Consider the following 16,175-nt stretch of genomic DNA (forward strand, 5'->3'; position numbering starts at 1 on the left):
CCCATGCGATAACTTGGCATCTTAATTTCTTTTGTCATTTATTAATTGGAAAGACCTATGTAATTACTAAACCGTGTAATTATTTAGGTAGTAATTATACAACTTCATAATTAAATTTATCTTTTGTTTGTCATACAGAGTAATTACTGAGCAGTTTCTTGAGAACATCTAACGCGTGAGAGATTAGTTTTCGTAATTTCAGCCTAAAAAAGAATTTTAGTTTATTGCTTCTGGTCGAGAAAATAAGCCGGAATAAAAAGACTGTTTGAAAAGACTCTCTGAGCATTTTCTTGAGAAAAAAGGTAAATAAGCAATAAAATCTTGACAAGAGGAATATTATTATTAAAAGTAAATAAAGAAATGGAGAAAGTTGAGAGGCGAAGAACAAAATAGAATCTCCTGATACAATAAAGGTGGTTAAGGTAGAAGTACCATTCGGCAAGTTTGGGACTCTACTCTAATTTCCACCAAAATTATTATTGAATGTTAAATTGTGTGATCTGCAATCGTTCAATCTATTATTTTGAACTGTTAGACAAGTCATATTTTTATTCACTTAGTTACATAGCGCGCCAATTTGATTTTTTTATTATGAGTTCTATTTAATAAAATTGGTGAAGATAATAAAGTATATGAAGAACCTCGACATGCTTTAATAGGAGTACTATATATATAAGGGCACAAATAAAAAAAAATTATTTTGGTAGAGGACTTCACGTTCTCGTTCCTTTCTGCATATGTAGTATAAGGAAAGTACACATAAAGGTGGAGTTCTGACCCCATGATTAAATTACTAGTAGAATTAAGAGATAGTGGTAGTTAAGTTAGTTTATGATTAAGACATAAGCAGTCTTAAACCCCAGGCCACATTGATTCTTGAATTGCTTTGTAATTAACTACAGAGATTACGCTTAATTAATTAAAAGCCTAGGTTAGTAGGTTTTCCAGCCCTAGATGCTAAGTGTCGTATTTCCTTTTCCATTTTGGACCCGTTTCACATGGAGACAGGTACTCGTGGGTTGATTAAATAAAATCAGCAAGTTGAAGCATGCGTTGTAGTACGGCTTAGATTTCTGTTTGTCCTTAAGATAATTTAATACTAATTCTTTTCGATTAGAGCTAATAGTGCAATTAATTAAGAGATCCAGCTGAGACCATCTACACTAATTAATTAATTGGGAGGTTGAAAATGACAGCGCGCTATTAATGGAGATTCTTGATTTGACAAACCTTAAAAAGGGTAGTGAGTATGATGGTCAAATGAAAATCTATATTGAATTAGCAAGTATCACTCCTTAATATTCAATTCAAGATTAGTCAAAAAGTAGTAGTGTAGTGAAACAATGGTCAGCAGAGTTAAAGTGTCTTTACTTGTTTCTCTCTTACTAGCTCTAATGATTTTTTCAGGCTGTGATAAACAAGATGTTAATAAGGGGTCCTTAGTTTTAAAGCCATTGGAAGTATCACAGAAAAAACTTGCTTACTATTAGCACTGAAGATGAAGGTCATAGTCCAAGTGTGGGACATAAGCTTCAAAATTAGGATATATGCTCAAAACTCGTCAATTTTATTTTCTCGGTTTTGTTTGTGTTCTTTCTAAACTAGCATAAGTTACGTTGTTCGCTTTTGAGGGATTGATCAGTTAGAAAACAGTGTATCATTGATCAGTACGTAAATTTTCGTTTCATTTCGCAAATTATGCTTTTAACAGAGGCAAGTATTGCAAATTTGCATCTTCCGATCGATCGTGTATTCTGCTTGTGATGATGAATGTCACTATATCCTGCAACCTATACGTTTATATTAAAAAATTTTGTTTCCATTTCTGTTATTTATTTATGTTTTTGCCACAAGGTTTTCGTAACTGGATTGGGCAAAACGAGGGTGAGAGGGTCAAACCTATTACACTCATAGCCTCAAATAGTAGTACTACTGTAATAATAACCTTTGCGTCTCATTTTACGTGGTATATTTAATTGGACGCGATACTGAAGTTTATTTCATTTGTAATTTTATTAAAACTTATTAACAAATTTAAAAATATTTTCAATAAAAATTAAAATCAAACATTTTGGAGTGGTACATATAAATTGAACTCGAGAAAGTAATAATTGTGAAAAATGTGTCCAACACAAAACCTTAAGGCAATGCGATATATGTTGCTTAGACATTATATTTTTTTTTAAGAACCTTACATAACGGCTGAGAGACAAGTATGTACTTCTATAACACCAGTACTTGGCAGCACCTAATTGGGAAATTTTGGGCCTTAAAGCCCATTTTCTTAGGCTGTTGGAGTCCATCGCTCCTCGGGAGAAATTCAAAAATGAGAAATTTCATAAAACACCATCTTTTAGTAGTAATTAGCCATCTATAAATATCATTTGCTATATTACGAATTATAGATATCTTTTATATGGTTATAAAATGTATTTAAGCTATTGTATTCATAAATACAGTAGCAAAAATAGGTGTGAATCAGAGAAGTCTAGCTAATCAGTTGTTGTATTCGACCGTATTCATGGAGTGAAACATGGGATTACAGCTGGACAGATTATTGTATTCGACTGTATTCACGGCGTGAAACATGAGATTACACTGTTTTTAAAACGGAAAGTGAATCAATTAACATAATAGACTCCTAATATAACTCAACAAACTCAATTATAGCACACAAATTTTGTATTTTCAGTTATAAAAAAGATTCTCAACTGAAAAATACCCCAAAAACATAGCAATCTTCAGAGAAATTATATAATACATCTAAATACATAAATTATATTAATTTAAAAAAACATATGAATAAATTCATGGCATATAGCGAGACAATGAATACAATGAAATACATAGAATACATCGGGATACATTGAAATACAATGAAAAAAAAGACAGTGAATACAATGAAATACATGGAATACAACGAGATACATTGAATTCAATGAAAAAAAGACAACGAATACAATGAAATACATGAAAATACATTGAAATATATTAACAGAAAATAAGTTGCTCAGCCCCAAACTCCGTTGTCTTTGTTCTAGATAATGTATTATTGTACTGCTTGTTCACAACTTGATATAGCTCTAAAGCAAGAAAAGTTTCGGATCCAAATCGGGTGAATTGAACCCAAAACCTAAGTCAAAGCAAGCACGAAGCTGTTCTAGGTCGTTGTCGGTGATGCTCTTCGATCGGCGACGGTCGACGAGCTTCGTGCGGTAATTTCCTTTTCACTTGAGCCAGGCTTCTTCTCGAAGCATATCGGGTGACCATGATTTCTGCTTGAATAGCGGCGGTAGAGCTTCCCGTTCCAACATGGCGTCTGCAGAAAATTACACGCACCGCCGCGTTGGAATGAAAAGCTTAATTGAGATTTTATGTAGATCGGAATGAAAAGGAAATAGTGTGGGTGAGAGAAATTGGGAGAAGAGAATGGGATGTATCAAAGTAGAGAGAGAAAGAAAATAGTGTAACTGAATAGCGTATTTAGTAACTTAGGGCTATGAGATAACCAAAATTAAATATTTTGCTATAAACCTTAAAATGTATCTATAGAATATAATTTTTTTAAATGGTATTTATTTAAAATAAATAAGGTGTTAACCTTTGCTATAGGAGGTAAAAATTCCTTCAAAAATAGCCAGATTTACAACTGGTCGTTCAAAAATAGCCCAGTTTCAAAAGTAATCAAAATTTAGCCACTTTTTATGTAAAGATAAATCTGAGCGAAAACACTGTTCACAACCCGAAAAATACGCATAAGTATACTTGAACTCCAGTAAATTATACCGGAGTTCCAGGATAAGTATGCTGGAACTCCAACATAATATGATGGAGTTCCAGCATAAGTACACTAGAACTCCAGCATAATATACTGGAGTTCCAGCAAGTATATCGGTCCAGCTAGGGCTGTGCACGGATAGGATTGGATCGGATTTAGCATATTTCGGATTCGGATTTCGAATTCTGAAAAGGGCAATCCGAATCCGATCTGAATTAACATTGGATTGGATCGGATTTTAAACTTTGGATCGGATAATTTTTCGGATTGTCGGATCGGATTGTCACAAAATTTTTCAACAATTTAAAGTTCATTCAGTGTCTCTATCTCATCTTCCATCTACCAAAACAAACAAAAAAATCAAAATAAAATCAAAAGTTGAAGAATAGAACATGAAATAGACATAAAAGACAGAAGAGAAGAGAAGAGAGGCGGAAGAAAGAGACATAAAATCAAAGTAAAATCGGAAGTTTGAGTCATTGAGACTCTTTTAGTCTTCACTGAAGAGAAGAGAGGTGCAAGAGAGGCGGAAAAATCTAAGTGAGTGAGGGGGTGTGTGAAAAATGAATAAGCATAACCCTAAAATTTTAGTGTGTATTTATATAGGTACATATAATTTCGGATATCGGATCGGATCGGATTAAAATCATACCAATCCGAATCCAATCCGAAAATCCGAAATTTCATAAAACACAATCCATATCCAATCCGAAAATCCGAAATTTGAAATCCGAAAATCCGAAATAGAGTGGATCGGATCGGATTTCGGATATCCGATCCAAATGCACAGCCCTAGGTCCAGCATAATATACTGGAGTTTGGAGCATCGGTGCTCCAGTCTCCAGTATATTATACTTGAGCCAGCAAAGTATACCGATCCATCAATTTATGCTGGAGTTCATACACATGTGCACCGAGCTCCAGTATATTATGCTGGACCGGTCTCTGTTGCAGCAAAATAGTGGCTATTTTTCATTGACTTAGTAAACGTTAGCTATTTTTGAATGACCAGTCCGAAAACTGGCTATACCGTGCTATTTTTACTCGCTCCTCCCTCTCGCCCCAATGAATGAAAACAGGTGACTACAAGGTTCATGTGTACCTTAAAAAAAGAAAGAGGAAAGCATTTGGGGAGACTACCAGCTATGTCCATTTATAAGTAGCTCATTACAAAAATTGGCCAATTCATAAAATATTACTAATATTAGCCAATTAGCTATTTGTAGCAAAAAAAGGTCAAATTTTTGTTTTCTTTTGAGTATGTGTTATTAGAATAGATTGAGCATATTTTAAGGAGCTTAAATCTCAGTTTTGGGATGATTTGGTGGAGTTTTGAGGTAGTTTGAATTAAAAATTCGAAGTAAAAGATGAACATGAAAAAAATGATATGTGTATCATTTGTGTATAACATATGTATCATATTTGTATCAATTGTGTATCACATGTATATCCATGTATACCTGTGCGTGAGATACATGCGTGATACATGTTTAATACATGTGTCGCAGAAGAATTTTTTGAACTGGATTTTAATTACGAATTTTGATACCAAATCAATCCAAATCACTTCCAATCTTCATCAAATTTTGTATATTGACTCATCTATATATTTTCAATGAATTTCAACTATACTCATTCAAAAAGGTCCTTTTTTGCTTAGATTTTTGGAATATATATATTTATTTTTTACTTGGAATGGCTTACTGTATTGTTTAGTGTTATATTCAAGACTAATAGAATGCCTGAAGAGTGGAGGTGGAGTACAATGGTCCCGCTGTATAAGAACAAAGGTGATGTCCAGAGCTATAACAACTATAGGGGCATCAAATTATTAAGTCATACCATGAAAGTTTGGGAGAGAGTGGTAGAAATGAGAGTGCGAAGGACGGTGTCTATTTCAGACAACCAGTTCGGGTTCATGCCGGGACGATCTACCACAGAAGCTATCCACCTTATTAGGAGGATGGTGGAACAGTACAGAGATAAGAAGAAGGATCTCCACATGGTGTTTATTGATCTGGAGAAAGCGTACGATAAGGTTCCTAGGAAGGTCTTATGGAGCTGCTTAGAGGATAAAGGGGTCCCGAGTAACTATATTAGGGTGATTAAAGACATGTATGATGGAGCTAAGACTCGGGTTAGGACAGTAGGAGGCGACTCTGAACACTTTCCAGTTATTACGGGGTTGCACCAAGGGTCTGCGCTCAGCCCATTCCTATTTGCCCTGGTGATGGATGCACTGACTCATCATATTCAAGGGGAGGTTCCATGGTGCATGCTATTTACTGATGACATTATTCTAATTGACGAGACAAGAGACGGTGTCAATGAGAGGCTAGAGATTTGGAGACATGCTCTTGAGTCTAAAGGTTGCAAGTTGAGTAGGACGAAGACGGAATACCTCGAGTGCAAATTTGGAGTTGAGCCGACAGAAGCGGGAGTTGAAGTGAGGCTTGACTCTCAAGTCATTCCCAAGAGAGGTAGTTTCAAGTACCTTGGATCGGTTATTCAGGGGATCGGGGAGATTGACGAGGATGTCACACACCGTATAGGGGTGGGGTGGATGAAGTGGAGGTTAGCGTCGGGAGTCTTGTGTGACAAGAAAGTGCCACCGTTACTAAAAGGTAAGTTTTATAGAGCAGTGGTTAGGCCTGCCATGTTGTATGGAACTGAATGTTGGCCGGTAAAGAACTCACACATCCAGAAGATGAAAGTAGCAGAGATGAGGATGTTGAGGTGGATGTGCGGGCATACAAGGATGGATAAGATTAGGAATGAAGATATTCGAGAGAAGGTGGGTGTGGCCCCCATGGAGGACAAGATGCGGGAAGTAAGACTCAGATGGTTCGGGCACATTCAGAGGAGGAGCACTGATGCACCGGTGAGGAGGTGTGAGCGACTGGCTGTAGTGGGCACGCGGAGAGGTAGAGGAAGACCTAAGAAGTATTGGGGAGAGGTGATCAGACAGGACATGGCGCGACTTAGGATTACTGAGGACATGGCCCTTGATAGGGAATTATGGAGGTCGAGCATTAAGGTTGTAGGTTAGGGGAGGGTGTGAATATTTCTACAGCACAATAGAGGGAGACTATCCAGTTAGGAGTTAGACTAGGAATGTCATTGGTCGTCTATTGATGCAGGGCTTTTCCTCTAGTTGTACTTATACCAGCCACCTATTTCGTATTTCGTATTTTGTATCCTGTATTTCATATTCCATATCTCTTATATATTGTTGTTGTTATTGTTGTTATTTTTATTACGCATTTTTTATGGTACTAATATATCGTCTCCTATTGTTTTTTTTGAGCCGAGGGTCTCCTGGAAACAGCCTCTCACCCTTCGGGGTAGGGGTAAGGTCTGCGTACATATTACCCTCCTCAGACCCCACTTGTGGGATTATACTGGGTCGTTGTTGTTGTTGTTGTTGTTGTTGTTGTTGTATTTGCTATCTCATCCATAAAATTTCCTTTCCGTCTTGCATATAATTTTGATAATCACGCTTAAAAAATATGGAAGGAGAGTTTTGCATGTGATTCTTGGAGAGAAAGAGCCTTATTTATTTGGATTTTCAATTTTATATATGTTTGGCTATTTTTGGTAAGTCTATAATAATTGACTAGAGGTTGATAAATTGGGACTTATTTGGGACATTTCTATAAGTTTCCCAAGCATTTGTATCGGTTCAAGGTTCATTTGTCTCGGCACTTGCAAGTTAAAAAAAAATGCAAGTACATAACCAAAGGGTTAAAAAATCAAAGCGTACGATCTCTATACGGTATAGACCAATTTAACGTTTAGTTATAAGATGTCAATATGCCATAAGATATTATGGGAGCTGTAACACTACATATACGCTTCCCAACGTCCCAATTTATGCGAAGGTGTTTGATTATGCACGAAGTTTAAAAAAGAAAAAAAGGCTCCTAAAACTCATGATCTAAAATGAGTCATAGCTATTTAGGTGGCTATTAATCATCTTATTAAGAGTAATATGGCCATATAGGAAAGATTAAATCCCCGCAATTTTTTTTAAATTATCACTAAATATAAAAAGATCTCGTTCTTTTTTAAATTGACTAAAAGTATTGCATAAATTGAGAGGGGGCGTAACAAATTACCATTTCTAACATTTTGGCTGCCCCAGCTATTGGAATAACAAAGACGGAAGTCCAATTCAATTTGACCGTACTCTCTCGCCTATGTTTTAGTGGAATTTTGCTTGTCTCGTGGTGAACTTAGCATGTATTTGGCACCTATTTGTCCCTTGAAGGAGCTTAGCTATTCATCTATATAATACTATATATTATATAAGACTATAAGTAGCAAATAATTTGAGACAAAAATAGGCATGACCAAATCTACCAAGTGCCAAAAACATCCTAATAGGGACATTCTAATGCACATGGAGAAACACAGAAGCATATTGACTCCAAAACCACGTACTTCTCAAACATTTATTTTTCAAACAGATCCTTCTTCCCTTTATTTAAGTGTCATCCTTCATCATATGTACAATTCTATTACAATTTAGAAAGTTGGCTAGGTTATAAAAAAACATAAAATTCAGTTAGCCACAAGTTCTTGTCACACCTGGCACAAAGTTATGGTGGTAATATTGGATCATCTCCGTTGGAAACAGCTTTTCTACCTGCACAAAATAGGGGTAAGGTTTGCGTACACACTTATTGGGATTTTAAGTATATGATATGCTTAAAATAAGGTGAATGGGAAATGAAGAGAAATGAAATTTTTAAGTGAAATTTTAAGTTTTCCCCTTGACAAAGGGACATTGTCCCATATTGGAAGAGGAAGAGGTTTTTTATGGGTATATAAGCAATTGCTCTTCTTCTAGCTCTTAAAGAGTTGAGAAGAAGGCAAGCCTCGCGTCGTCGTCGTCATTCGGCTCGGCTTCGGATTTGATTGATTAATTTTTTGAACCAAATTTATTTGTTAATAGTAAAATATTAACATAAATGTTATTAAATATTTATTTTAATAACAGAATAGTAATATTAAAATCAATATTAATATTGATTTGGTCGAATGATCGATTGATTGATTAATTTTTTGGACCAAATTTATTTTTTAATAGTAAAATATTAACAGAAATGTTATTAAATATTTGTTTTAATAATAGAATACTAATATTAAAATAAATATCAATATTAAATCCTCCAATCCATTTTTCAGTTGTGTAACTGAAAATTAAATTACCCTCTTCAATTTTCCCTCTTTATTTTCCTTCTTTATTGTTGAGTAAATAGCCATTTATGTAATGACATTTATGTTGTGGCCATTTTGCATAAATAGCCATTCTGAAGAGTTGCACCTCTTCAGTTTCAGCCCAACTTTGGTTATAAATACAAGTCTATTCTGCTTAGAATTTCCATACGAATTTTCTGAGTTCTTCTCCTTTCTTCTGCATATTTTAACTTCAAAGAAAGCAACAGTAAGTGTGATTTGCTACCGAACTTTGTGTTCATTGAAACACTGGGGTTTCAAGTACCATTTCGTTATATTTCTGTTTATGTTATTTTATTTCTCCAGAATTGTTTTACAAATACAGATTACTGACAAGCTTAAGGAATTTAATATATATTCTGTATTTGTGTTATACTCACTATTTCTGGAGAGTAAAACCTTTGTGGTTTTGTACTCTATTGGAGATTAAAATCTACGTGATTTTAACGTGTGTGTCATTCTTTTACATAAATGACTAATGATAATGTGAACCAAGCTGTTCCAATGGTGACTGCCAATGCCTCAACGAGCCGAACAACACCGACAACATTGGCACTGGCGGAGAAACCCAAAAAAAATTCGGGATTGATTTCAAGCGCTGGCAGCAAAAGATATTCTTCAACTTGACAACTCTAAGTCTCTAGAAGTTCATCAAGGAAGATGTTCCTATGTTGTCCGATGAAACTCCAGAAACTGAACGCTTTCTCATGATTGAGGCGTGGAAGCATTCAGATTTTTTGTGCAAAAATTATATTCTAAGCGGGCTGGAGGATGCTTTGTATAACGTTTACAGTGGCATGGAAACGTCAAAAGAACTATGGATTAAGCTTGAAAAGAAATACAAAACTGAAGATGCCGGGTTGAAGAAGTTCGTTGCTGCAAAGTTTTTGGACTACAAAATGGTAGATAACAAGTCTGTTATTGCCCAAGTTCAGGAATTGCAAGTGATTATTCACGATCTCCTTGCTGAAGGTCTTGTCATCAATGAAGCATTCCAAGTAGCAGCGATGATTGAGAAGTTGCCTCCGCTCTGGAAGGACTTCAAAAATTATTTGAAACACAAACGCAAGGAGATGTCCCTTGAAGATCTCATAGTTCGGTTGAGAATCGAAGAGGACAATAAAGTTGCTGACAAGAGAGGCCGTAGAAACACAACAATAATGGGAGCAAATATTATTGAAGAGAACAAAAAGAGGAAGAAGGCATCTGGACCGAAATACAACCCAAGCAAGAAGCGGTTCAGTGGAAATTGCTACGACTGTGGAAAAGTCGGACAAAAATCTACGGAGTGTCGTGCTCCGAAGAAAGACAAGAAGAAGGGTCAAGCGAACATAATTGAAAAGCATGATGATGTTGATGACTTGTGTGACATGCTTTTCGAGTGCAACTTGGTGGGCAATCCTAAAGAATGGTGGATTGATTCTGGAGCCACTCGCCATGTGGTTGCTATTAGAGAAGCTTTTTCTACTGATGTTCCTGTTGGACCTGATGAGACACTTTCTATGGCAAATGCTGTAAAGGCCAATATTGAAGGATGTCGGAAGATATTTCTCAAATGACTTCCGGAAAAGTGGTGACTTTGAACAACGTCCTTCATGTTCCTAAGATTAGGAAGAATTTAGTCTCTGCTGGACTTCTTGTTAAGAATGGTTTTAAATGTGTTTTTGTTTCCGATAAGGTTGTAATAAGTAAGAACGAAATATTTGTAGGAAAAGGTTACCTCATTGAGGGCCTTTTCAAGCTGAATGTAATGGTTGTTGAAAATAATAATAAAATTTCAGCGTCGTCTTACTTACTTGAGGTAAATGAATTATGGCATATATGTTTAGGTCATGTCAATTATAAAACCTTGTGGAAAATGATTAATTTGGAAGTACTGCCTAAGTTTGAATGTGACAAATCAAAATGTCAAGTATGTGTGGAATCTAAGTATGTTAAACATCCTTATAAGTTAGTTGAAAGGAATTCAAATCCTTTAAACTTAATTCACATAGATATTTGTGACATGAAGTCAATACCATCTCGCGGTGGAAAGAAGTATTTCATAACTTTTATCGATGATAGTACTTGTAGACACGTGATTTTTGACCCTCCCCGAGAATTTTCATATTTTTAGCGTGAATATGTGAAATTGGGTCTAATTAGTTATTTTTAACTATTTTTACTTTATTTTCATCGCAAAAGAAAAATTACAAAATATATATATATAAATTTTAGTTTATGTATTTCTCATAAACTTGAAAAAATACAAAAATTGTACCTTACTTTTGTACTTTATATAATTTCGAAAATTACCAAAAAATATAGTTCTATTAATGTTTTGTAGTCATTTTGATTTTTGAAAAAATACAAAAAATATTACTTTATATTTTATCTTTATATAAAAACGAAAATTACAAAAAATAGTTTTATTTAATATTTTGTAGCTATTTTAATCTTGAAAAAATATCAAAAAAAGATATAGTTTTATTTCAAATATTAGTCTTATTTTGGTAGTTATTTTGCTTACATAGGATTAGTTGAGCAACGTCATGTTCTTATTCTCGGATCCGGGAAAAAGAATAATATTCGGGTTCAAACTACCCGTTTTTAGGCCTAATTTTCGGACCTAGCCCATAATAATCCGAGTCCACCACACAAGGAGGACAAGCGTGGGGAACACGGACGGAACACCGTACACGGGGAACCCCACCGCGCATGGGGGACACAAATCTTGGACCCCTATGTCGCACCTCCATTTTACAGCACCCGCGGGGCGCGTGGGGGAGTTTTCTCCAATTGAAGGACAGTCGAAACGGGATTTATTTAATTATTTCAGAGTCGCCACCTGGGAATTTTAAGGCGTCCCAAGTCACCAATTTTAATCCCTGAATCGAGGAGAATATGACTCTGTTTATTATTCTGCGAACCAGAAATCCTGAGTAAGGAATTCTGTTAATCCGGAAGAAGGTGTTAGGCATTTTCGAATTCCGTGGTTCTAGCACGGTCGCTTAACTGTTTTTATTATTGGCTTAATTATCTTGATTTTACTAAATACGTTTTTATTGCATGATTTTACTACCGCTTTTTTACTTATTGTTTACAATTATATGGACGAATTACGCGTACGTATATTCGTATTATATACTTTTTATAATTATCGGGGATCATGCCACGCGTACGTGTACACAATAAAATTGTCCATGTTATAGTTTTTATAAAAATATATGTTCGAAATTTAAAACAAAATCAGGAACATCATTACCCTTTTTATTTAAATAATGAACTGCACATCTCGGGTTTTATGAAATAAATTTAATGTTTTCCAAAAAAATTCGTTTTTTATTAAATATTCACTCGAAATTGCGCGTACGCATAATCCGATTTTTTGCTTTTTAAAAAAAAAAATATATATATATAATCAGGGTGCGCGAACGCATCCCCGATTGCGCAAAATCTTTGTTAATAATATTATGGACTTTCCCCAAATTGTTTATTATATCATGAGAAATATCCATTTAAGATACCCTTGAACTCTTGAAAAGAATTCACAATTTATTAAATGTTGCCCGTCGATTATAATTCCCGCGTATAAATTATATTTATCCAGACTATTCAATTTCAAAGAAAAGAAAAAATATGATTAACACTATTTTCGGCAAATACAACATTATATATCTACCAAAGAATGAATTGCATATGAAACTTAAAAACAAATGATTCATAAAGGGAAGAAATATTTTCCAAGAATTTTCATTATTTTTATTTAGTGCAAATTCTATTTTTTACTTACCATTGATTTAAAGTGTTGCAATCTGTGCATGTACATCTCAACTTATTCTCATATACTCGTTTTTAATCTAATAGGCGAAATTATTTTAATTAATTATGCTTGTGATTGAGTTGGGATAGATATATATAATCAAACCAATTTGATTCTCAATCTATATGAATTATTACTAAGCATTATCTTTCACATTGTATAAGTTCCTAGGCCCTTTATTATTAGGAAAGAAAACAAATCTTCCTGTTGACTTAATAAAAAGATATTGCATACAATATTACTCATCATATTTGACATTGTGAACATAGCGGATTATACTAACGCGTCTTTCAACTATTGATTATAACACAACCAAGGTTGTGCCAAAAGATAGCAAATTGCAACCAACATCATCTAGCTTTCAACAACAACTAACTTACTAACAAAATAAACCAATAGCGTATTTTTCCTTGATATTTCCATATTATACTATACCTAGCTAACAATACCATAAAGTGTAAATAAAAGCCAACTTTCTGCCATGCTTCCTATTTACACAACTCAAAGATAACTAAACTAATGAAATTTTGACATGGATAACATTATTACAAAGTTTTATATGAATTTCAAAATAAGACAATTAACTTGTAGCCATCGAGTCGAACTCACTACTGGTTAACCAACATGAAACCAAAGCTGAAATTTTTAACTAAAGAACTTAAATGAATAGAAGATAGTATTACAATTCAAACTTTATTTATTTGTCATGTTGAATCTCTTTCCAACATAGAATTTAAGAGATATGTACCTGAAAATGAAGGTAGAAGAAGTAAATTTTCAGCAGTTGCAGCAGTAACAAAACCAGCAGAATATACCAACAACACAGCAAGTCTGAACAAGACCCGTTAACCCAGATGAATAGTGACAGACACTTGAGGGAAAGATTTCAGATTCAGACTGAATAATATCCACACAAAAAAAACAAACAACGGACAGATTCTAGAAGGATAACATTTTTTCAGATTTTCAGTTTCTTCCTGTTTCGGATTCCTATTTCTGATTTTTTTCTGTTTCTGTTTTCTTCTCTTCTTTCCTTTCTGTCTGAAAGCCCTCCTCTTCAGTTTTAAAATCTAATCCTTAAAACTTATTCCGTTCTCTTTACAATCTGACCTTAAACTCTGATTTTTCCTCCTCAATTTCACACTCTCTTTTTCTCTCTTTCAAATCCCTTTTGAAAATCTGTTTGCTTCCTGTATTTATACAGGTCTGTCCCTTTCTTTTTAAGTGCTGCCTGGACCCCCTTTTTGTTATCTAAGGCAGATTTTCCCTTAAAATCTGCCACTGAACTGCTTTTTCTTATTCAAACAGCACTAAGGATACCTTTACTTTATTTTCAGCCCCTCCACTTCCTTTGGTTTCCTATTATCCTATTAGATTAATAGCCACTAACACTCCACTTCCAGCACACTAGCACTAACACTATTTTTTGCTGTTTCATTCCCAGAAATACCCTGAAATCCTACTGTTATTACTGCCCATTAATACAAGATCAGAATCTATTATGAAACAGATTTAAAAATCTGTTCAAACCTAATTATCAACCTGATTTAAAACAGCTAATACCAATTCTCTTAAGTTCCTAACACAGTTGTATCTACCCAACAATTGTGAAATTGAATTTACCTAACATCTCAACAACATTATACTGAATTTCAACATAACAAATTATACTAAACTTCAACTTTGAACTAAAATCAAACAAACACAGGAGCATTGTCAATATATTGACAATGCCCTGAAACTTAATGTTCAGACAATAACATATATACAACACTTATTTTGACAGATTCATATAAACCAGGATGATTTAACTGACGAGTATTAATTAAAAATGATTATCTATAACATCTGTCAACAAACAGTCCATAAAAACAGAAACAGATTGTTTCAATCAGTATTATCATAAATGAGAATTCGTAATATAACTAATCGACGAACTTAATCGAGTCGATTACTCACATTGTAAATAATCACAACCAACAGAAACAGTTTCATATTTTGATCATATAGACGAGTATGACACAGTATAACAATAAAAGATGGGAAAATTACACAGACTAATGAAACAAACATAAAATACACGTAGAATACACAAAAGAAATAGAAAAAATACCTCTGAATCTTCAAACTTCATACGGACTCGAACTCAACTTGGGTTCGGACTTTGTTTGAAATCAAACAGACCTTAGTCGAAGTATTTTCCTACTGAAAATACTTTGACTAAGGTCGATTAAACCTCAATCTTTGCCAGGATTGGAAATTTAGGGTTTCAGATCTTGGATTTTAAATCCGAACACTTCTGGGTAGGTTCGAGGGGAACCAACAATGACACACGGGTGGGGGTAGCCTAGGGGTCATTTGGTGTCAGTTTAGAACAGATCTGAGTTTGTTCTTGTTTGGTCCGAATCTTCAAAAGAAGATTCGAGAAGCTCGGAACTGATTCGAGCCAAACAAACATCAGATCCATAACAAGGCATGCTAGGGGGTACTATGGTGTTATTTTGGAAGCCATTGGAAAGGTTGGAGTTTTCAGACCCACCTTCGATTTAGTATTCGAAGAGTTGGGGTCTGATTCGAAGGAAACTAAGGTTAGATCTGTGTAGAGGATGTTCAGGGGATTCTAGGGTGTTATTTTGGTGACCGGCGGCGTTGATGCCGCCGGGTTTCAGGCGGTGGGATCCTAGGGCGGCTAGGGTTAGGGGTGAGTTTTGGAAGGGACGATGAACAGGGAAGGAGGGGGGGGTGTTTGGCTAGGGGGCCGGGGTAAGGGTTTGGGCCTTATATAGGGGTGGGGTGGATTGATGCTGACCGTTAGATCTAGTAGGATGAAAGGTCAGGATTTACTCACTTAACCAAACGATGTCGTTTGGTTTAAGCTGGGGGACGGGTTGGACCGGGTATCGGATCGGGTAAGGATTGTGGGTTAAGGTTCGTGGGATCTCAGCCATTGGTTGGCTTTGATCCAACGGTCTCTGCTAAACTACGACCAAACGATGTCGTTTTGACTCGTTTGAATTGGACCGGTACCTGGGTTGCCTGGATTGGGCTGAGGGGGGGGTAATTTAGTTTTGGGCCTGGATTTTAATCCAGGTCCGATTCTATTTCTACAATTTGTATATTTTTTATTTTTTTTATTCTATTTTATTATTTATCATTAAAAAATTCTAACAAAAATTATAAAACAATTTTTAACCTTACACAAAAATATTAATCACTTCATAACAACTATTCAACATACAGATAAAACATTAATCACACAGTGGAATATAAAAATAGAACGAAATGCATATTTTGGTGATTTTATTTAAAATTATCTTTCAAATACATAATTAAATCCTATATGCATGCAACATG

At 34.9% G+C, this 16,175-nt stretch overlaps 1 protein-coding gene across 1 annotated transcript; it reads left to right on the top strand.

The window, feature by feature from the left end:
* Positions 1–9,687: 9,687 nt before the first annotated feature.
* LOC138885434 (uncharacterized) lies at positions 9,688–10,578 on the top strand. Its single transcript, XM_070166382.1, has 2 exons — positions 9,688–9,991; positions 10,106–10,578. Exons 1-2 carry the CDS (start codon positions 9,688–9,690, stop codon positions 10,576–10,578), a joined length of 777 nt encoding a protein of 258 aa, XP_070022483.1.
* The last annotated feature ends 5,597 nt before the right edge of the window (positions 10,579–16,175 follow it).

The sequence above is a fragment of the Nicotiana sylvestris genome, chromosome 2 (assembly GCF_000393655.2).
Source record: "Nicotiana sylvestris chromosome 2, ASM39365v2, whole genome shotgun sequence".
Taxonomy (NCBI): domain Eukaryota; kingdom Viridiplantae; phylum Streptophyta; class Magnoliopsida; order Solanales; family Solanaceae; genus Nicotiana; species Nicotiana sylvestris.